Here is a 21,707-nt window from a genome sequence, read left to right as displayed (position 1 = left end):
TCATATGCGTCCGAACTGAGAATGTGCCTACAACCTAGGTGTGTGTCCCAACCAGGAATCGAAACCGCACCCTTGTGGTATGCTGGACGGTGCTCCAACAAACAGAGCCACACCATCCAGGGCTATAGTAAATTTTGAAGTCAAGAAATTGAATCATCCAACTTTGTTCTTTTTTCTTTTTTTATTTAAGTTAACAATTTTTATTTTATTTCTTTTATCATTCTTTGTATTGGTGTTCAACTTCAATTGTCTCCATTTTCCCACCACCATTTTCCCCTGCCTCACCCAACCCTGCTTCCCACCCTCCATCCTTCCGCACTTTGGCTTTGTCTGTGGGTCCTTTATACGACCCTTTGCCCTGTTTCCCCTATTATCTCCCTACCCCCTTCCCTCTGGTTACTGTCAATTTGTTCTTTATTTCAATGTCTCTGGTCATATTTATCTTGCGTGCTTGTTTTGTTAATTAGGTTCCACTTGTAGGTAAGATCAATTTGTTTTTCACCCCCTGGCTTACTTCAGTAAGCATAATGCTCTCCAGTTCCATCCATGATGTCACTAAGGGTAGCAGCTTCTTTCTTCTTTTGCTGCATAGTATTCCATTGTGTAAATGTACCACAATTTTTTGATCCATTCATTTATTGTGGTTGCTAGGTTGCTTCCACCACTTGGCTATTGTAAATTTTGCTGCTATGAACATTGGGGTACATAGGTTCTTTTGAATTAGTGTTTCATATTTCTTAGGGTATAATCCCAGCATGGGAATTGCTGCATCAAAAGACAGTTCCATTTGTAGTTTTTTGAGGAAATTCCGTACTGTTTTCCATAGTGTCTGTACCAGTCTGCATTCCCGCCAACAGTGTACTAGGGTTCCCTTTTCTCCACAACCTTGTCAACACTTCTTGTTTGTTGATTTGTTTATGATGGCTATTCTGACAGGCATAAAGTGGTATCTCATTGTGGTTTTAATTTGCATCTCTCCAATGGCTAGTGATTCTGAGCATCCTTTCATATGTCTCTGGGCCTTCTGTATGTCCTCCTTAGAGAAGTGTCTGTTTAGGTCCTTTGCCCATTTCTTTTAAGTATATTTTATTGATTATGCTATTACAGTTTTCCCAATTTTTCCCCCTTTATCCCCCCTCTGCCATGCATCCCCTGGCCCTCCACCATCCCCCCACTTAGTTCATGTCCATGGGTTGTATGTATAAATTCTTTGAATCCTCTGTTTCCTATACAATTTTTCTCTCTCCCCGTCTATTTTATGTCTACCAATTACGCTTCTTATTCCCTGTACCTTTCCCCACTATCCTTCCCTCCCCCTCCCAACTAAAAACACTCCATGTAATGTCCATTTGTCGGATTCTCTTCCTGTTCTAGTTGTTTGCTCAGTTTATGTTTTTGTTGTTTTTCTTTTTTCTTTTTTTTTTTTAGGTTCAGTTGTTGATAGCTGTGACTTTGTGGTCATTTTACTATTCATAGTTTTTGATCTACAATTTCTTAGATAAGTCCCTTTAACATTTCATATAATACGGGCTTAGTGATGATAAACTCCATTAACTTGACCTTATCTGGGAAGCACTTTATCTGCTCTTCCATTCCAAGTGATAGCTTTGGTGATAATCTTGGGTGTTGGTCCTTGCTTTTCATGACTTGGAATACTTCTTTCCAGCCCCTTCTTGCCTGCAAGATTTTGTTTGACAAATTAGCTGATAGTCTAATGGGAACTCCTTTGTAGGCAACCCTCTCCTTTACTCTTGCTGCTTTTAAGATTCTCTCCTTATCTTTAATCTTGTGAAATGTAATTATGATGTGCCTTGGTGTGTTCCTCCTTGGGTCCAACTTCTTTGGGACTCTCTGAGCTTCCTGAACTTCCTAGAAGTCTATTTCCTTTGCCAGATTAGAGAAGTTCTCCTTCATTATTTGTTCAAATAAGTTTCCAACTTCTTGCTCTTCCTTCTCTCCTTATGACACCCCTATGATTTGGATGTTGGAACATTTAAAGATGCCCTGGAGGTTCCTAAGCCTCTCCTCGTTTATTTGAATTCTTGTTTCTTCATTCTTTTCTGGTTGAATGTTTGTTTCTTCCTTCTTGTCCATACTGTTGATTTCAGTCCCGGTTTCCTTCCTGTCACTGTTGGTTCCCTGTACATTTTCCTTTATTTCACTTAGCGTAGCCTTCATTTTTTCACCTAATTTGTGACCAAATTCAACCAATTCTGTGAGCATCCTGGTTACCAGTGTTTCGAAGTCTGATAGGTTGGCCATCTCTTCATCACTTAGTTGTATTTGCTCTGGAGCTTTGATCTGTTCTTTCGTTTGGGCCTTATTTTTTTTTTTTTTGTCTTCTCCTGTTACATATGGGGGCGGAGCCTCAGGTGTTCACCTGGGTGGGGCAACCCACGTCACTGGGTTGTGATGCTGTATGTGGGTCAGGGGTCTGAGAGGGAACAATGGCATTTGCTCTGCTCTCTGGGGTAAGTGGGGTAAGTGACCAGATTTCAGTCACTTACCCCACTTCCCACAGCAGATTGGGCCCTTCTGGTGCTGAATCCCATGTGGGTGGGTTTGTCTACATTCTAGGACCCTGTGGGTCTCTCTGACGAACTCTCCTGTGAGATTGGGAGTTTCTCGTGGCACCTTAAGCCTGGCAGGTATTTTCAGTGAGCAATTTGAGTCTTTATTTCCTAGTGCTGGGGCCCTGGGTTGTGCAGTCCATCCCACTCCCCAGTTTTGCCGCTTTATCTGTGCACCAGTGTGGGACTGCCTGGTCCGCCAGCCGCCTTGGGTGCAGCATCCTGCTCCACGCCCACTCCACAGTCCCACAATCCGCAGCCTCTCTGAGTCCGCCAGGCACCGCCTTGTGCATCCCAGTCCTCTTGCTGCAAGTCTTCTTCGCCCAGGCTGCCTGACTCTGCCCTCCTACTGGTTTGGACGAATGTGTCTTCTTTAACTCCTTGGTTGTTGGACTTCCATACAGTTCGTTTTTGTGTCAGTTCTGGTTGATTTTTGTTTTTAAATTGTTGTCCTTTTTTTGGTTGTGCGAGGAGGCACAGTGTGTCTACCTACACCCCTGTCTTCAGGATGGATGTTTTTTATCTGCAAAAAATGTCATTGGGATTTTGATGGAAATTGCACTGAATCTGTAGATTGCTTTGGGTGATATTGACATCTTAATATTAAGTCCTCTGATCCATGGACATGGGTTGTCTTTTCATTTATTTGTGTGTTAATTTCTTTCAGTGGTGTTTTTGGTGTACAAGGCTTTACTTAATTCCTACATATTTTATTCTTTTTGATTCAGTTATAAATTGAATTCATAATTGTCCATTGTTAGTGTATAGAAATACAACTCATTTCTGCATGTTGAATTTTTGTTTTCCTACTTGACTATATTCACTTATCAGTTCTAAAGTTGTGTTTTGGGTTTTGGTTTTGTTTGTCTGTTTGTGTTTTTGGTGGGACCCTTAGGATTTTCTACATATCTTAGGGTCTTCTGCATATAAGATTATGTCATCTGTGAACAAAGACAGTCGTACCTCTCCCTTTCCAATTTGCATATCTTTTCTTTTTCTTTCTTACTTGATCTGGCTAGGACTTCTAATATTATGTTAAATACAAGTTGCCAAAGTGGGCCTCCTTGTCTTATTCTTGACCTTAGAGGAAAACTTTCAGTCTTTCACCATTGAATATGGCATTTGCTGTGAGGCTTTCATACATGGCTTTTGTTTTATAGAGATTGTTCCTTCTATTTATAGTTTGTTGAGTGTTTATATTATATAAGGGGGTCAAATGTGGTTAAATGCATTTTTTTATAACAATTGATGATTGTATGTTTTTTTCCATTTATTCTGTTAATATGGTCTATTACATTGATTGATTTTTATGTTGAGCTATACTTGTATTTCAGGAATACATTCCACTTAATCATGGTGTATAATCCTTTTAGTATGCTGCCAAATTTGGTTTGCTAGTATTTTGTTGAGAATTTTTGTATCAGTGTTCATAAGGGATATTGTTCAGTAGTAGTTTTCTTTTCTTGTATTGGTTTTCTTAATTTTGGTATTAGGGCAATTCTGGCCTCATAGAATGGGTTAGAAAGTATTGCCTCTTTTTCAATTTTTGGAGAAGTTTTGAAATGATTGGTGTTAGACTTAAATATTTGGTGTAATTCACCAGTGAAGCCATTAGGTCTAGGGTTTTTGTTTGTCAGGTTTTTGATAACTCATTCAGTCTCCTTACTAGTTTTAGCTTTGATGTAATGTAGAACATTTTCAACTCTGGGCCACACTGAAAGTTCACCTTCCATGTCACTTGATGACATGGTCAAAACATTGTTCAAAAAACATGTCTCTAGAACCCGAACAGTCTTTCTCAGCATTTAGCTTCCTTCTTGGAGGTGGTAGGTGTGAGATGAAATAATTTGTCTTTGGCTTTGAAGGAAATGTTCTGGCATGCCTAGGTCAGACCCTTAAAACTTCACTGATGTGCTTTGTATGGTTTATGTCCAGTCCTCTGGAGCACATGTATCTTACCAAGGGTCCTAATGCACTTGCCATTTCTTATCTATCCACCCTAATTTAATATGGTATCAATAGTGAACTAATGTCATCTGTAGAATGGCCAGGTTCTGTGCCTCCTGACTGATTTGATAGAGAGCAGAAAAGTTTACATGGACCTATGTAAAGACTATACAAATATAGTGTTGTTCACCCCGCATGAATGAGAACTGCTTGTGGTCCTGTTAGGAATGGATAAGAATACATGAGCTTAATCAGTAGCCACACATCATGTACCTGAGACCAGGTTAATTTGCTGTAGCAAAAACACTACATCTAGCACGGTGACTGAAATTGAGACCTACTTGTTAGTAGTCTACTGTGATCCATGTGGTTTTACATAGGTTATACTTGTGAATGAATTGAGTATTTGATGGAGAACTTTACCCCTACAACCTTTAGGTCTTTGCTGTCTTGGGGTGAGGGTGGGCAGTTTCAGAGGTTTCCACTTGTCCTAACCTGAAGCCAAGAAACCAATATGGAGGTTTTGCTGACTACCAAATATGTTCATTCTAATTATTCATTTGGAGATGGGTGAAGTGAGCACTGATTGAGCCTGGATTCAGTGGGCTGGTTGTGAGCTGGACCTGGACCAAAATTCCATATGTTTCCTGGTTTCCATATGCTACAGTGCCATGGTAATGCTTCAAGTCACCCCATATTGGTGTCAGCTCAGACCATATACCAAGCAGTCTTTGAAATGTCTGGGTGTTTTTTTCCCCCAATGTACAATTACTTGAGTAAATGGCCATAAGCACTTTGGGGAGGACTTAGGGAATCATTGCCATGTACACTTGCTGTGATGTCTCCAAGTCCTACCTCCTTGGAGCGCCAGTTCCTCCTTCAGGTAGTTGTCTCTGGCTCTTAAAACTGGCTGAGGTGTTTAAAATGGGTCAGAGGTTGTGACTTTATATTGCAGACAGTAATCATCCTCCCTTCCTCTTTGATTTATTTTAATTGTGTAAGCTATACCCTGTTGATCCCCCTCCCCCAGCCATCTCTCTTGATGCTAAGAACATTATACTCTATAAATCATCCTCATATCACCAGCTCTAAAATTTCATTTTAGATTTTGCTTCCTTGGTCCATATCTGATGTGAACTGCCTTAGGTTGGGTTCCCTGGAAAACAGACTCTGCAACGAAAATTTACTTTAGGAGGTTCACTGGGGAGTATTTTCAGGAATAACTATTTACAAGGGAACAAGAAAAGTCTGGGCAGATGTTGAACTGTGATTCAGTTATAGCTGGACCCAGTCAATGGCACAGGGTGCCCTAAAGTTGTGATGGGTCTTAAGAAATATTCAGAATTGAGAGAAGGGGATTGGGCACTGGGTGCAGGATGTTCCTTGGCGAAGGCTGTACCCCTTGACTGATGTCAGTTCTGGAGGGAAGTTCAGCTCTGAGCCATCAGCCTGCAAAATTGCTGGTAGCTGGGAGAATAAACCTGTCACTCCTGAAGTGGAGAATCTGAGCAGTATACCCTACTATCACTTCAGTGCTTTTCTAGAACCAAATGAGTAATTAATTTCTGGCCCCTTCTCTTTTAATTCCTACCTATGAGTATGTGATATTTTAAAAACTAGTGCTGAGGTCTAGATAAATCCTATTCAGTTTTAATTTGAGGTTACCATTATTTTAAAAATAAGTTTGGACTCCCGGCCAAGATGGAGGTATAGGTAGACACACTGTGCCTCCTCGCACAACCAAAAGAAGGACAACATCAAATTTAAAAACAAAAAACAACCAGAACTGCCAGAAAATCAAACTGTATGGAAATCTGACAAGCAGGGAGCTAAAGAAGAAACATTTATCCAGACTGATAGGAGGGGTGGAGACGGAAAGGTGGGTCAGAGAGGACTCATGGTAAGGCAGTGGCTGGAGGACCAGGCGGTCCCACATTTGCGTGCAGATAAACCAGGAGGAACAACTGGGGAGCGAGACCACACAACCCAGGGTTCCAGCCCAGGGAAGTAAAGCCTCAGAAACTCTGACTGTAAAAACCTGTGGGGGTTGTGGCAGTGGGAGAGACTCCCAGCTTCATAGGAGAGTTCATTGGAGAGACCGACAGGGTGCTTGAACATACAAACCCACCCACCCAGGAATCCGCACCAGAAAAGCCCAATTTGCTTTTGGATAGTGGGGAAAGTGACTGAAAAAATTAGCCCAGAGTTGAGCAAGCAACATTGTTCCCTCTCTGACCCCTACCCCAAAGACACTGCCAAAACACAGTGATGGGGGTTGCCCCACCCTGACAAATACCTAAGGCTCTTCCCCTTAAAATGTAACAGGAGTGCCGAGACAAAGAAATATGGCCCAAATGAAAGAACAGATAAAAGCTCCAAAAATACAACTAAGCGAAAAAGAGATAGCCAACCTATCAGATACAGAGTTCAAAACACTAGTTATCATAAGGATGCTCACATGTATGGTTGAGTATGGTTGCAAAACGGAGGTAAAAGTGGAGGCACATCATAACTACATTACCCAAAATGAGAGAGAAGGAGTGAATCTTAAAAGCAGCAAGAGAAAAGGAGACAGTTACCTACAAAAGAGTTCCCATAAGACTATGGAGGCGTTTTGAGAAATTAGTTCAGCTGATTTCTCAAAAGAAATCTTGAAGGCAAGAAGGGGCTGGAAAGAAGTACTCAAAGTCATGAAAAGCAAGGACCCACATCCAAGATGATTCTATCTAGCAAAGCTATCATTTAGAATGGAAGGGCCGATAAAGGCCCTTCCCAGATAAGGTCAAGTTGAAGGAATTCATCATCACCAAGCCCTTATTATTTGAAATGTTAAAGGGACTTATCTAAGAAAAAGAAGATAAAAACATGTACAGTAAAATGACAGCAAACTCACAACAATCAACAATGGAACCTAAAAGAAAAGCAAAAACTGAAACCAAGCAAACAAATAGAACAGGAACAGAATCACAGAAATGGAGATCACATGGAGGGTTGATAGCAGGAAAGGAAGAGGGGCAATGGTACAGGGAATAAGTAGCATAAATGGTAGGTACAAAATAGACAGGGGGAGGTTAACAATAGAATAGGAAATGGAGAAGCCAAAGAACTTATATGTACGACCCATGGACATGAACTAAGATGGGGGAATGCTGGTGGGAGGGGGGTTGCTGAACAGAGGGGAATAAAGGGGAAAAAATGAGACAACTGTAATAGTATAATCAGTAAAATATACTTTAAGAAAATAAGTTAGGCCCTGGCTGGTGTGGCTCAGTGATTGAGTGCTGGCCTGTGAACCAAAGGGTCCCTGGTTTGATTCCCAGTCTGGGGCACATGCCTGGGTTGCAGGCCAGGCCCTCCATGTGGGGCATGTAAGAGGCAATCACACATTGATGTTTCTCTCTCTTCCTCCCTCCTTTCCCCTCTCTAAAAAATAAATAAATAAAGTCTTTTAATAAATAAATAAGTAAGTTAGAATGGAGATCCTTTAAACAGAAAAATGTACTTATACAATGTGTGTTTACTCTTTATGAGAATTGCAGGGAGCTAGAAGACAAGAAAAAGATTCAGAATCTCTTGGCTCTTGTGAGAACAGACACTGGAGAAGTGACCTATTTTTTTAAGGAGCCTCCCAACAAAGTAAGTAATTTTTGGTTTAGATTGCATGGTGAATAGGGCTTTTACAAACTAAAGTTTCATAGTCAGTGCCATTTTGGTGCTTGCTAAGAAGTTAGAAGAATTAGCTATCATACTCCCATGTCTACCTAAGTTCTTAGAGCATTTTGTATAATTACAAAGAGCTTTATGATTTTATTTTTCTTCAGAATTCTTGGGAAGTAGCATTGTTGTACCCATTTCACTACTTGGAAGCCTAAAGCACAGAGGAATAGATATTTTGGATGAGATTAGAGAGGAAGGCAGGATCAGACTTATTTTAATACCCAAGTTTCTTCTTTAATCTTTGTTTATACTGATTACAAAAATAATAAAAACAAACACATAGAAATCTATCATATATAAGTGATAGTTTCCCATAATATATACCTCAGAGATAAAACTACTTTTCTGCTCACATAGAGTTGTATGTGTATATACTATTCACATTTTTAATTCCTCTAAACAGTGCCTCAGTGAGCGTCTTTATACATATCTACATATATATGCACATATGTGTGTATGTGTGTGTATGTGTGTATACACATCTGTGTTTCTGTTATATTCCTAAAGGTCCTTGTCAAAGACCACAGTTTTTAAGCAGATTTTACTAAATTACCCTGAAGGGCTTTTTTTGTTGGTTTATTTTTAGCTTTTATCACCAACAGTGGGTTTTATCCAATTTGTTTGTCCACTTTGGTCTCATATGTATGATATTCCTATATGATTATATCCATTTTGACCAATTTAATTTCTGAGTAGTGTTTATCCGTGGCACCAAAGGTAAAAAGTGAAACATCACATATACAGGAAGGCTATTTCTGTACCTTCTTTTTTCTTTTTCAGGTCAGCATTCTCCAAAAGACTATCCAGGCTGTAGATACATGTGAACAGAATGAATCTTCAACTTTCAGAGCAGGTACCAACTGTATAATAAATTCTCATTGATACAGAATTCAAAAACATGGTGTAAATAATTAGAAAAATTTCCCTACTATACAGTGATAATGAATGTTTATAATGATCCTCTGGTAATCTTAGATCTTACTGAGGTTTCTTTTTTTCTCTTTTGTTTTGTTTTTACCTTTCCATGATGTTTTAATGGAGTAGAAATAAAAAATATATAGTTAACATGCTTACGGTGATAAGTCATAAAAGAAACTTGTACAACTTTTGGAATTACAGAATATTATTTAGCCTCCCTAAGCCTCAGTCATCTTTCTTTAATGGAAATCTTATTTTTCCTTCTTTTTTAAAAAAATTGATGTATAATTGACAATATAACTATATTCGTTTCAAGTGTACAACTTAATGGTTTGATACTTTATATGTTACAAAATGATCACTACAGTAAGTCTAGTTAACATCTGTTACCACACAGAGTTTCAATTTTTTTTCTTATGGTGAGAACTTTTAAAATCTCTCTTAGCATGAGGTTCTTGAATTATTCAAGAAGTTAAATTTTGTTCTGTGCAGTTTTAGTGTTGCTTATTTTAACAATAATTTTGTCTTTTCAAAACTGGGTGATACATGTTTAGATTTAGTTTTTTAGTTTTTACCCTTACTCTGATTAAAAAAGATTTTTACACAGGAAATAAGATTTTACACAGGAAATAAATACAACTTCAAAGGAAAATTTAGTAGTTTATTCTTTAGAAAGCTGGATGGATATTATTATCCAGGTGACATTTAGCAGAGTTCCCTTGTAGAGATTCCTATTTGAAAAATTAAGCACTATAATTATTGTATGTTTTCCTTTTTCTTTCTTGCCTTTTCTTGTAGGTAAATGAAACTGACCTACTATGCAACGGTAATGCTGATACTTGAATAGCAGAAAGAAAAGCTAAATAAAGGTCTTTAATTTTTTTTTCTTATTTTAGATTCTAAAGTAAGCAATAGAAAACCAGCTATGAGAGAGAAGAAAGAAAGTTCTGAGCAGTACCAAAGAGACATACAGACACTCATTTTACAGGTAAAGAATTTATTTTGGCAGACCAGAACAATTTCTATCCAAAGCTTACTTTGAGTATCACACCTTCACTGCCATGTAAGTATCTCCTTGCATACATGTAATATCTAGGCATCATGAGATTAAGAAAATTGAAGTTATTCCTAGTTTACAGAAGCTTGTATTTTAAAAACTATTATTTTGTATTAACCATTCTAGAGGTGCTATTGTGAACCCTCAGTTCACTCAGCTTATGTGCTAATCCCTATGCAACAAAACCATCGCACAGTAAGAATTTCTTTTGTGGTTGCCTGGGGGATACACAGAGAGTTGCAGTTGTCTGTGCTGATAGAGCAAACTTTGGGGAGTATATCAGTTTATTTGTGCATGTGTTCCAGGTCTAGGAGAGTAATTCAGCATCCTCTTACACCTGGTAATAGTCTGTCATTTGCAACCATGATTTCTCATCTAGTTACACTCAAATTCTGTCATTATCAGGGGGGCTCTGTTGATTTAAATGGCAGTTCCTATCTTTGGCCAATATCTCCATTTGTAGTCATGACAGCCAGACTCAGATAAGGAAGTTACATTATACTCATTTTGCTCCACTTTTTAAATTAAAAAAAGAAGAAAAGAGTCATTCTATTTCTATGCCACTAGGCAGTCTTAAAGATGAGACACTGCTTCAAGTTTAAAAGGGAAGATAGTGAAGAGGTGGGAATAGAGGAAATTGGGTTTTCTAGCTGTCTCTGTGTAACACAGATGCTTTACTGTGTGTGAAATCTCTTGTGTAGCCTAACCCCATTTATACGTCACTAAGTAAAGAGGAGTGCCCAGTGAGGCCTTTCTACTATTTGTTTTGCTGCTGTCTTTTTTTTGTTTGTTTGTTTTTGTGTGGGGTTTTTTGTTTTTTATTTCTTTTCTGGAGAAAGGCTGGCTTTTGGAGGGAAAGAACAAGAGGAAGGAGGGCAGGAGTGGATGCCTCACCCTTTCTGGCTTGTCTAGGTGGAAGCACTGCAGGCTCAGCTGGAAGAACAGACCAAGCTTTCTAGAGAGCAAGTTGAAGGGCTCATGGAGGATAGACGGATTCTCATTGAGGAAATACAAGTTCATCACCAAAGAAATCAGGACAGAATCAAAGAGCTTACCAAAAAGTGAGTGTTCAAGGAAGCTATACCTAACAGATTTAAAATTTTTTTCTGAGTGGCTTAAAAGATAATGGCCCTGTACCTTTGCAACATAGTATCATGGAACTGCCAGGACCCTTGAACCAGTTGTCTTTATCAGACATCTCTGCCTCTATGTTGGTGGGTATCTAGGCTTGTCCAGGAATGCTGTTGACTCTTTTCTTGAGGAATCAAGGGTTGCTATTTCACACACTCAGTGTAACCCATTTTGGTGCTTTAGCTTGATCTTAGTGATTAAGAAATGTTCTTTTAGCCACTGATATGTTATCTGACTCAATATAGTAGGGCCCTTTTCTTTTGTTTGGCCCTTCATGAAAATGGAAAAATATGATTGACACACCTATACAAAAAAAAGACACAAACTCTCTGTACTCACTGCTTTTTTTTTTTCTTACCTGCCTGCATTTCCTCACCTTTCTGCAGTGTGATTTCATCCCCATCATTGTACTGAGCGTGCCCTTTCTAGAGTCGACACTGACTTCTTAATTTCTCTGACCAGTTATCTCTTTATAGCCCTCGTTGTGATCAGTATCTGTTTGCATGTTTGGCATCTCTGGTCCCTCTAACTTTGGAGTTAATCTCCCTTGATTTCTCCAATGCCTGTCTTTTTTGGTTCTTCTACCTATCTAACCCTCCTCTGCCTTTTGTGTGGTACCAGTGGCCAGACCTGTGCTATAAAGATATCTTCAGTTGAATATGCTTCAACACCACTTTTGGTCCTTGCACAGAAGGGAATAAGTTAATGAAAAAAAGGACTTGGTGTGAATGCCATTTCTTCCACTTTCAGTTTCTGTGCCTTTCCCAGGGCTTCCAACAGCAAAATACTGGGACAGAGCTTTTGGAAGGCTGACAAACTCTGTGGTCCGTGGGAGCCACTGTGAGGAGGGCCCAGGAAAAAACTTGCCATTTTCACTGGAAAACGGGGCAGTTACTAACTATGATGACTGTAGTTTGCATCTGGATTTGCCACACTGTTCTTTTAATAAGACACCAACTGCTTAAAAAAATAAGGATGTTTTCGTTAATCCATGAAACAGATATGAAGAGGAGCATTCTCTTTTAAAAATGTATCAAACTGTTGAAGTCAACATACTAGGTGTGTTTGTAAATAAATTTATGGAATGAATCCTTAATGCCACTTTTCTGGTGGTGGGGTAGGGGGAGAATGTGATTGAACACCTCAGATTGACCATACTGAATCCAATATGTTTTTCTTCCCCAATAAGCACCCCTCCCCCATCTCAAACCTATTACTTCATTCTTTTCCTGTTTAATTTAATGACATCACATCCAGTTTCCCAAGCTTGAAACATAACGATTATCCTGAACTCCCCACTTTTATTCCCTCATTATAAACCCTATGCAGTGCAAGCCTAAGAAACCTCTCAAATCCATTCTCTGCTCTCATTCTTACTGTATAGGCTCAAGTTACATTGTTTAAGTCTTTGCAGTAACCTAAATGTACTTCCTCTCACTGCTGCCTTTGTATTCTGTACTCTTCTGCACTGTCACTAGTAGCTCCTCCATCAGGACTTACCAAATGCTTGAAAACATTTGATAGCTCCCTGTGTATCTTATGATAAAGCCCTGATATCTCAGCATCAATTTTTAGGGACTTCATCTGGCACTAAATTAACCTTTCAGCCCCACCTCCTTTTCTGTTGCTGTAGTTTACTTTGTCTTTCAGCCAAACTAATGATAACCGTTGTTCATGGAACACTGGCTCTGTGGCTGGTCCCTTGCTATGCAGTGTCATCCTTCTCTGAAGACTTCCCCAGGCAGAATTAAGTTTTCTTCATCTGCATTCCCATAATGATTAACATGCCTCTGTGATGATCACCTATCATAATTATGTCTTTGTTCCTCCAGGGTCTAGCCCTGTGTCCATAACAGGAGCACTGTAAGCATCTGTTGAACAGTTGGTGATGCTTACCAAGTTGCATCTACCATCTCTTTTTTATGATGAACATCCAACATTTTAAAATAATATTTTTTCATGTTACATTCTTCATCTCTTTATTGTTTTTTTTTTCCTCAAACTTTTCTAGTGTCTCTTCCTCCATTTTAAAATGTGGTAATTAAAATTGTATATGATACTCAATTAAGATTTCTGACCAATGCAGGATAGAAAATGCCTTATTTTAGGTATTTTGCGCTTAAGCACAAAGCTTTCACTTTTCATTGGATTTTCATTGTTTTTTAAGGGAACAGTATTTTTTAATTGTCATAATAATTGGTGATTTTTAACCTGCTTTCCAGAATATATATATATATATATATATATATATATATATATTTAATTTTGTTGTTCATGTTTTCCAGAATATTAATAATCGGCTTAGTTTAACATCATCTGCATGTCTGAGGACATGATCAGTTCCTTCCATTATGTCATCCTGAGGATATTAAATGGCATGAAATTCAAGGCCATTGATGACTGCCCTTTGGATGTCGCTTTCACCATTTGTACATTAACAAGTTCATACTTCCCATTTTGTAATTGAGAGCATAATGTAAGAATAAAATAACTCATTGAAAGGAAGAGAGCACCCTGGCTGGCGTAGCTCAGTGGATTGAGCGCGGGCTGCGAACCAAAGTGTCGCAGGTTCGATTCCCAGCCAGGGTACATGCCTGGGTTGCAGGCTATAACCCCCAGCAACTGCACATTGATGTTTCTCTCTCTCTATCTCCCTCCCTTCCCACTCTGAAAATAAATAAATAAAATCTTTAAAAAAAAAAAAGAAAGGAAGAGAGAACCTTGTAACTAAATCAGTCTCTCCCTCTTTATACACACATACATACACCTGGAAAATATGTATATTTTTTCATCTGCTGACAATTATTGTACTTTTTGCCTGGCATTATGCTATCATTTTTCCTTGTCTGTGTGCCCTGTTACTCATGAAAAGAGTTAAGTGGACCTAACATTAGTTGTTCAGTGGAAAAGTAGAGTGATGGCCTCATAGTACTTAATACTCTTTGCAAATAGTTTGATTACTTGATACAGCATTTTTCTAGTTGTTGATGTTAAACTGATGGATTGCTTAGTTCTAGGGATATTCTTCGTTGATGATCGAAACATCATTTTACTATTTCCAAATCTCAGTAGTCAGCAGAAATCTATTTAGTGTCTTGTGTATGTCTAGTAGTTGCTTCTGTCCCTGACAGTTTGGTGGTAGCAGGGCAAAAATAAACGACAAACAAGTACATGCTTTCATTCAGGTTGGAAAACTTGCACGTTGACAGTTAAAACATGAGAGTATATTATAAGCAAGCTGAATTATAACACAGGAGACTAGATTTAAGCTGATAAGGAATTTCAGACAATGGAGAAATTAAATGGGCTAAAGTTGTCAAGATGACTTCACAGAGGAAGTTGACCTTGAAAACAACATAAGATTTGATATCAGGTAGTTTACCTATAGAGCACAGCTGAACAAAAACAAAGCTGTTCCTGATATTTTAGAATTTGTGTTAACCCTCAGTCAGAGCACCATGAGTTAGGTTCTTTATTGTAAAGTCTAGTGCCTGAGAATAGTCCATACTTGTGCAGGCTATGTGTAAATTTTTTTATTTAGTCCTTCTGATTATATAGCCTGAAATTAGCACTTGGCAAAATATCTATAAAGATCAGTCTGTGAACCATGAGCATGGGTAGCTATATTACATTCTGTCCAATACAACATGTAGGATTGTGAGTGACCAGATTAAGCATATTTTTTAAACTAATAATATTTTATTTTATTTACTTACTTTTAGAGAAAGGGGAAGGAAGGGAGAAAGAGAGGGAGAGAAAATCAATGTGTGAGAGATTTGGTTGTCTCTCACATGCCCCCAGCTGGGGACCAGACCTGCAACCCGGGCATGTGCCCTGACTGGGAATAGAACCAGTGACTTCTCAGTTTGCAGACTGGTGCTCAATCCACTGAGCCATACCAACCAGAGCTAAAACTGCTAACAATATTTTACAGGATTTATATATTGGACAGTTTTTAAAGAATCTGTGTCTTTCCATCATTTGGAGTAAGTGTGCCATATGTGCTGTGTAAACATCTTCATGTTCACATTTGTGCTTTCAGTCTTCATCACACCCAGGAACTGCTCTATGAGAGTACCAAAGACTTTTTGCAACTCAGATTTGAAAACCAAAATAAGGAGAAGTTGTGGATGCTTGAAAAGGATCATTTGGTGTCAAAGATTAAGCAATACAGGGTACAGTGTAAGAAGAAAGAAGATAAAATTGGAAAAGTTTGGCCAGTTATTCATGAGAGTCATCGTAAACAAAATGAATATATTAAGGTACCTTCTATGTATCTTACAGAAATTGCTGGGGGTTTTTTCCCCTGTAAGAATTTGAAAGAAATCAGAGAATTTCAAAGAACCTAAGAATTATCATACTAGATTCATTCAGTCCAGAAAGCTGATGTAGCAATAACCTCAAGAAATAAGTTTCAAGAGTAGCTCGTCATTATAGCGTTTGTAGATTTAGAAAATCAAATGATCAGTTGATTCATTCACTCATTCATTTCATTCAACAGACATTTAATGCACTCCTACTATGGGCTAGGCTCTGGGGCTACAGCAGTAAATAAGCTTGACCAGGTTTGCTGTCATGGTATTTACATCTTAGTGGGTGAGAAAGAACAGAAACATTAACAAAGGAAATGATTGATTAAGAAAAGGTGATATTAAGGAATTAAAAGTATTAGATGAAGGTTATATATATGTAGTTGCTGGAAGTCTACTTTTATGGAGAGGCACAGGGAGATTCTCTTAAGTTTGATGTTTTTACTGAGACCTAAAAAATGGGACTGAGCTTGCCGTAGAGATCTAGGGGAAGGGAATTCCAAGGAGAAGGAAGAGCAAGTTTAAAGGCCCTGGAGTATGTATGTTCAAACTGAAGTGGTACACAAGGAGGTCGGAGGGGTGGCCCTCTGTGATTGACTGCTACGCACCCCTGCAGCCTCCTTGTGTACCACTTCTTTCTTGCTTATTTCTCTGTAACCATGACTTTCTTCCTTTTCTTATACTCCAGGGCCTTTAATGTTGCTCTTCCCTGTCCCAGGAATGCTCCTCTAGGTCTGTATATAAGGAAGTAATATAATCTTATTTAGCTTACTTTATTTTATTATTATTATTTTTTTTTATTTATGAGAGAAAAACATCAATCGGTTGCTTCTCTTACGTGCCCTGACCAGGGATTGAACCTGCAACATTTTGGTGTACAGGTGACACTCGAACCAACTGAGCCACTCAGCCAGGGCTTATTATTTAGCTTTTTAAAAGATCATTCTGACTGCTCAATAGAACATGTATAATAAGTGTTGTTGCTGTTTCTTTCTTTTTAAAGAACTTCAGAAATGTGTCCCAAACATATACAATAGTCCCTTGGTATCTACAGGGGATTGATTCCAGATACCAAAGTCCATGGTTGCTCAAATGTCTTATATAAAATGGCATAGGGTTTGTATTAACCTATACACATTCTCCCATATATTTTATTTATTTATGTTTAAAGATTTTACTTATTTACCTTTAGATAGAGGGAATGAAGGGAAAACGAGAGAGAGAGCAAAACATCGATGTGCGAGAGAGACATTGCTGTCTCTTATAATACGCCCCCAAGTGGAGACGTGGTCAGCAACCCAGGCATGCCCCCCGACCAGAATGGAACTGGCGACCTTTTGGTTTGCAGGATGACACCCAGTCTACCAATCCATACTAGTCAGGGTATCTGATGTACTTTAAATCATCTCTACTCATAATACCTAATACAGTGTAAATGGTTGTTATACAGCATTGTTTAGGATGGTGGTTTTCAACTTGTGTGCCATAAGAATTTTTAAAACATGCAGTTCCTGACTAGTCAGGAACACAGGCCTCTTTTCCCTTACATTGTCAAAAAAAAAAAGAAGAAAATGACAATAGCCAACACAACAATAGCCATTTGGTGTGAATGAATCAAAATTATACCTATTTTTATGTCAGATTGGCAAAACAAAATATTTTTTGGTGTGCTGCAGAACCTTAGTAATTTGTTTATGTGTGCCATGCGATGAAAAGGGTTGAAAATCGCTGGTTTAGGGAATAATGAAAAAAATGTTCAGTAGGCCTAACTGCACAGTACACGTCAGCAACAATGTGCCCTTTTTAAAGAATATTTCTGTTCTGTGGTTGGTTGAATCCATGGATGTGGAACCTGCGGATATGAGGGCTGACTGTGTTCGTATGTCTTACTTGGGACAATTCTGAACTCTGTTATCTACTCTTCACAGAGCCAAAATACTTGTTTTATTTTAAAGGATTTCTACTATGTACAACTTTGGGAAAAACTCGAGAGAATTCTCTTTCAAATGTTCTCCATAGTTTTTGCTGTCCTGTTACTTAACTCATTTGTATTTCAGTAAATCCCTTCATTCATTTCTTTCTTTATGTAAATGTTATTTGAAGTACCTAAATCATAGGACCCAGTAATATTTTTTCCCTTTTGACCCACAGTCCTTAAAGGATAAGTTAGTACAAGAGAAAAAGCTGTCCAACATGTACCAAGAGCAGTGCATTTCCCTAGAAGAAGAACTTGCCCGAATTCGTGAGGAAGAGGGAGTGAGGAGAGAGATCTTCAAGGTACCAGATTCTCTGCCATTTATGGTGGTGTGGGAGGTCAGATGGCTCAGGGAATGCTTCCCTCATCGTCACGAATGCCTTCTCATTTCCCTGTATTTAGGACCGCTCTAACAAGATGGGGAAGCGTTTACAGGTAATGACAAAACGCTATGAAGCCTTGGAGAATCGGCGTATCTTGGAAGTAGAAGGCTTTAAGACAGATATAAAGGTTCTCCGGCAGAAACTGAAAGACTTGGAGCAAATGCTTTATAAGGTAATTGTTGATCCTGAATCATTAAAAGGCAGAAAAGGGGTACAGGTGAGAACACATGGTCGTGAGTGCTCCTCAGAAGAGAGAAGAGCTATTTCTCCGACGCTGGGTACTTAGAGATCAGCGTCCTTCAAGTCTCAGTAAAATTGGTTGAACAAGTACATGCTAGAGAGAAGACAAAAATAGGTTAAATAATTTAATGACTATCATTATACTTTTATCTAAGCTAACTTAACAGAAATTTATATGCTTCCCAATTCAAGAAGTAGATTAAAAGAACTGTGTCCATATTACAAATAGGGAAAATGAGTATTTGAGTAATAAAGTATTTTTTCCTACCAGACACAGCTTTACTTAGAAACAGAGTTGTCTCAAGAGCCTTCTTATAGAGATTTAACCAGTTATCCATATATTCGAAATGATCAGTGTTCCAAACAAAAATTGATTATAAAAAAGATGAGGTAATTTCTCTGGCAAATTCACCAGTGATGCTTATATTGGTCTCTTCTTTTTACTCATTGTTAACTGTTTGTTGATCTCTATCTCATGTCTCCTTTACTGTTGTGTGGGAAAGCAGAGTCTTATGCCCTCTTTTAGTCACTAAAACTAAGGATTGAATTTACCTTCTGTACCAAATGTGTCATAAAAAGGAGCCAGCATAGCCTGGTCTTTATGACTGCTTTGTCTCCTCTGGCATATGTTCTAATCTTTTTTTTCCCCCCCAAATCTCTAGGCAACACTTAATGCCCGGGCAAACCAGGATCTTGCCGTCCTGTGTGAGGTCCGTGACAGCAATAGACGGGCACATAAGATTCAAGGAGAACTGAAGAACCTAAAGTCCAAAGTATTTGGTCTGGAGAATGAACTTAGACTCTGTTGATGTTTACTCTTAGAAATGGCCCTGGTCAGTAGTAAGTCTGCTTTCTGGAATCTGATAAACATGTCATCTTCTCCCAGAACTGTTGACTAGGATGGTGGTATCCTTTATTATAAAGACAGGGTGAAGAATCAGGGACCACTAAAAAAGCCTTTCTTGCATGCTAAACTTTATAATTTTTGCTGTCCTGTTAACTTCTTCTTTGTCTGGATTAGAACCTAAATTACTTAGAAACTTTCCCACATTATTTTTTCCATTTATAATGACAGGTTTTTGTCTTTTAAGAAGACAGTAACCATGAAAACTCAGGAAGAAAGGATATTTGCTGTGTCTTGGCTGAGTGGCAAGAGGAGAAACACTTTTCTTGAGGAGATAAAGGCGCTCACCAAGGTTGCCTTTCTCGTGGGCATGTCACAACTGTTGAATGTGAATAGGTAGTAATTCTGCTAATTTAACTTTCTGTTTTGGGGAGCTGTGAGGCCTTACTTAGTTTTATAGACACCCAATCTCATGAAGTTTCACCAGAGGGCGATAGAGACTCTACTCTTAAGCAAAGTATTTATCAAGGAAAATAAATGTGGCACTTTGGTAAGAGTGAGTTAAACTTAAGTGATCCTTGTATGAAAAGTTCAGTATTGTACCAATAACATGTTTTTTTAAAAATAATGTATATATTTTAAATTAACTCTTTTCAATAAAATGTGTAATTGAAAATATTCTCTTTGAGTTTTCTGTAATTTCTTGTTAAAAACCACATGATACTTTGTTAATAGTTCTGTTTACTTACGTGTCCCATGGTCTTTGTGGTCCTGTACAGGCAGTAAAGTTTTCCTAAACGCGTCCCTTGAAATCATCTGGTATTAGAGGTAGCAAAGATAGTTCTAAAGGCGATGGCACTAAGACTTCATCCATTTTTTCCATCTATAGCCTTTTTTAGGCAAATGGCTGTGTGTTTGAGGCAAAATAATTGCGTGTTTACCTAGATAGCCTCTGGGAAATCAGTCTAGCTTAGTATGGCATCTTGTGATTTACTCAGGGCAGAGCAATGAAGAACAGGTTTTCATATTTGTGTGAAGGAAAGTAGTAATTAAAATGGTCAGTCGAAGATGCTGTCTTTTTTTTTAAGCCTTTGAAAACAGATCATGTTTTTTTACTAATAAATTGGGACAGAAATTCCCAGAGGCACCAGTCCTAAGCTTTAGAGAGATGTCCATAAGTGGACGGTTCTTACTTTTGTCCTAATATTTCAGGAATTGGCATTTCATGACTTGCTGTTTTGATGCTGGGCAAAACACAAAACCCTGTTGAATCAGAATTTCATAGTAAGAAAGAGTCTTAGAGATGATGTAATACAAATTTTGAATTTTATATATGACTCCGAGGCTTACCACCATTGACTTAAGGTATCGGTTGATAGTTACTAACACCCTGGCCTCAATTCCAATGACATTCATTTTCATATTAACCACCCACTAACATAGTCTATCTCTAACCATCACCAATAAATGGTAAAGAGTAGTGGAAAGAGTCTGCCTGGGCTTTGGAGAATCACAGATGTAGCTTCAATCTTGCCTCTTCCTAAAACCCTCAAGGCTGTAGTCTCTTCATCTGTAAAAGAGAGAGAAGTCTATCTGTTTAGTGAGGCAATTGTGAGGATTAAGAGAAAATCTAATATCCAGAATATATTAAAAAAACTCTTACAACTCAACAATAAAAAATTGCCAAAGGATCTGGATAGATTTTTCTCTAGAGAATATACACAAATGGCCAATAAGCACATTAAAAGATGTTCAACATCATTAATTGTTGGAGAAATAGAAAACAATAGTGGCATACCACTTCATGCCCACTAGGATGGCTATAATACAAAAGAGTAGGTGCTGATGTGGGTGAGGGGAGACTGGGAGCCTGGCTTGGGGAACCATGTGTATAGTGACAGCATTAACTGAGATTTAGCATATGTGGGAAGCAGTAGGTTTCCAGTAAATGTTTGTTTATTTTTATTGATTTTAGAGAGAAAGAAACATTGATTTTTTTTCTCTACTTATTCATGCATTCATTGGTTGATTTTTAAAAAGATTTTATTTTATTTTTAGATTGCGGAAGGGACGGAGAAAGAGAGGGAGAGATGTATGATTGCCTCTTGCGCACCCCCTACTGGGGACCTGGCCCACAACCCAGGCATGTGCCTTGACTCAAAACGGCAACTCTTTGGTTTGCATTCTGGCACTCAATCCACTGAACCACACCAGCCAGGGCCATTGGTTGATTCTTGTATGTGCCCTAACCAGAGATTGAACTCACAATCTTGGCACATCAGGATGACACTGTAACCAACTGAACTATTTACTCCGGGCCAATCCAGTAAATTTGAGATTATGGATTAATAATATGTGAGGTCAGGACTTCCAGTCAAGATGCCAACATAGGTAGACATGGCTTGCCTCCTCTCACAACCACATCAAAATTACAACTAAATTATAGAACCACCATCACCCAGAATGGTCAGAAATTGAGTTGAATGGAAGTCTGACAACTATGGAATTAAAGAAACCACAGCCATTCAGACAGGTAGGAGGGGCAGAGGTACAGAACAGGCTGGTCCCACACATGGTGGCTAAAAATTTGGGAGGGATGCATTGGGAGTGAGGAA

General features: G+C 38.5%; 1 protein-coding gene across 4 annotated transcripts in view; it reads left to right on the top strand.

The window, feature by feature from the left end:
- Nucleotides 1–19,772, top strand: part of CCDC77 (coiled-coil domain containing 77) — a 35,735-nt gene extending 15,963 nt beyond the window's left edge. For all 4 annotated transcript variants that reach the window (XM_036018507.1, XM_036018508.1, XM_036018509.1 and 1 more), the window contains 8 exons: nucleotides 8,057–8,153; nucleotides 9,015–9,087; nucleotides 10,049–10,140; nucleotides 11,122–11,270; nucleotides 15,383–15,602; nucleotides 17,802–17,927; nucleotides 18,028–18,180; nucleotides 18,911–19,772. In XM_036018507.1, the coding sequence (XP_035874400.1) occupies nucleotides 8,057–8,153; nucleotides 9,015–9,087; nucleotides 10,049–10,140; nucleotides 11,122–11,270; nucleotides 15,383–15,602; nucleotides 17,802–17,927; nucleotides 18,028–18,180; nucleotides 18,911–19,057 (1,057 nt within the window). In that variant the 3' untranslated portion in view covers nucleotides 19,058–19,772. The remainder of the gene's footprint in view (nucleotides 1–8,056; nucleotides 8,154–9,014; nucleotides 9,088–10,048; nucleotides 10,141–11,121; nucleotides 11,271–15,382; nucleotides 15,603–17,801; nucleotides 17,928–18,027; nucleotides 18,181–18,910) is intronic.
- The last annotated feature ends 1,935 nt before the right edge of the window (nucleotides 19,773–21,707 follow it).

This window comes from Phyllostomus discolor, chromosome 2 (assembly GCF_004126475.2).
Source record: "Phyllostomus discolor isolate MPI-MPIP mPhyDis1 chromosome 2, mPhyDis1.pri.v3, whole genome shotgun sequence".
NCBI lineage: Eukaryota > Metazoa > Chordata > Mammalia > Chiroptera > Phyllostomidae > Phyllostomus > Phyllostomus discolor.
Note: the sequence above shows the minus strand (reverse complement) of the source record. Positions and strands in the feature narration are given on the sequence as shown.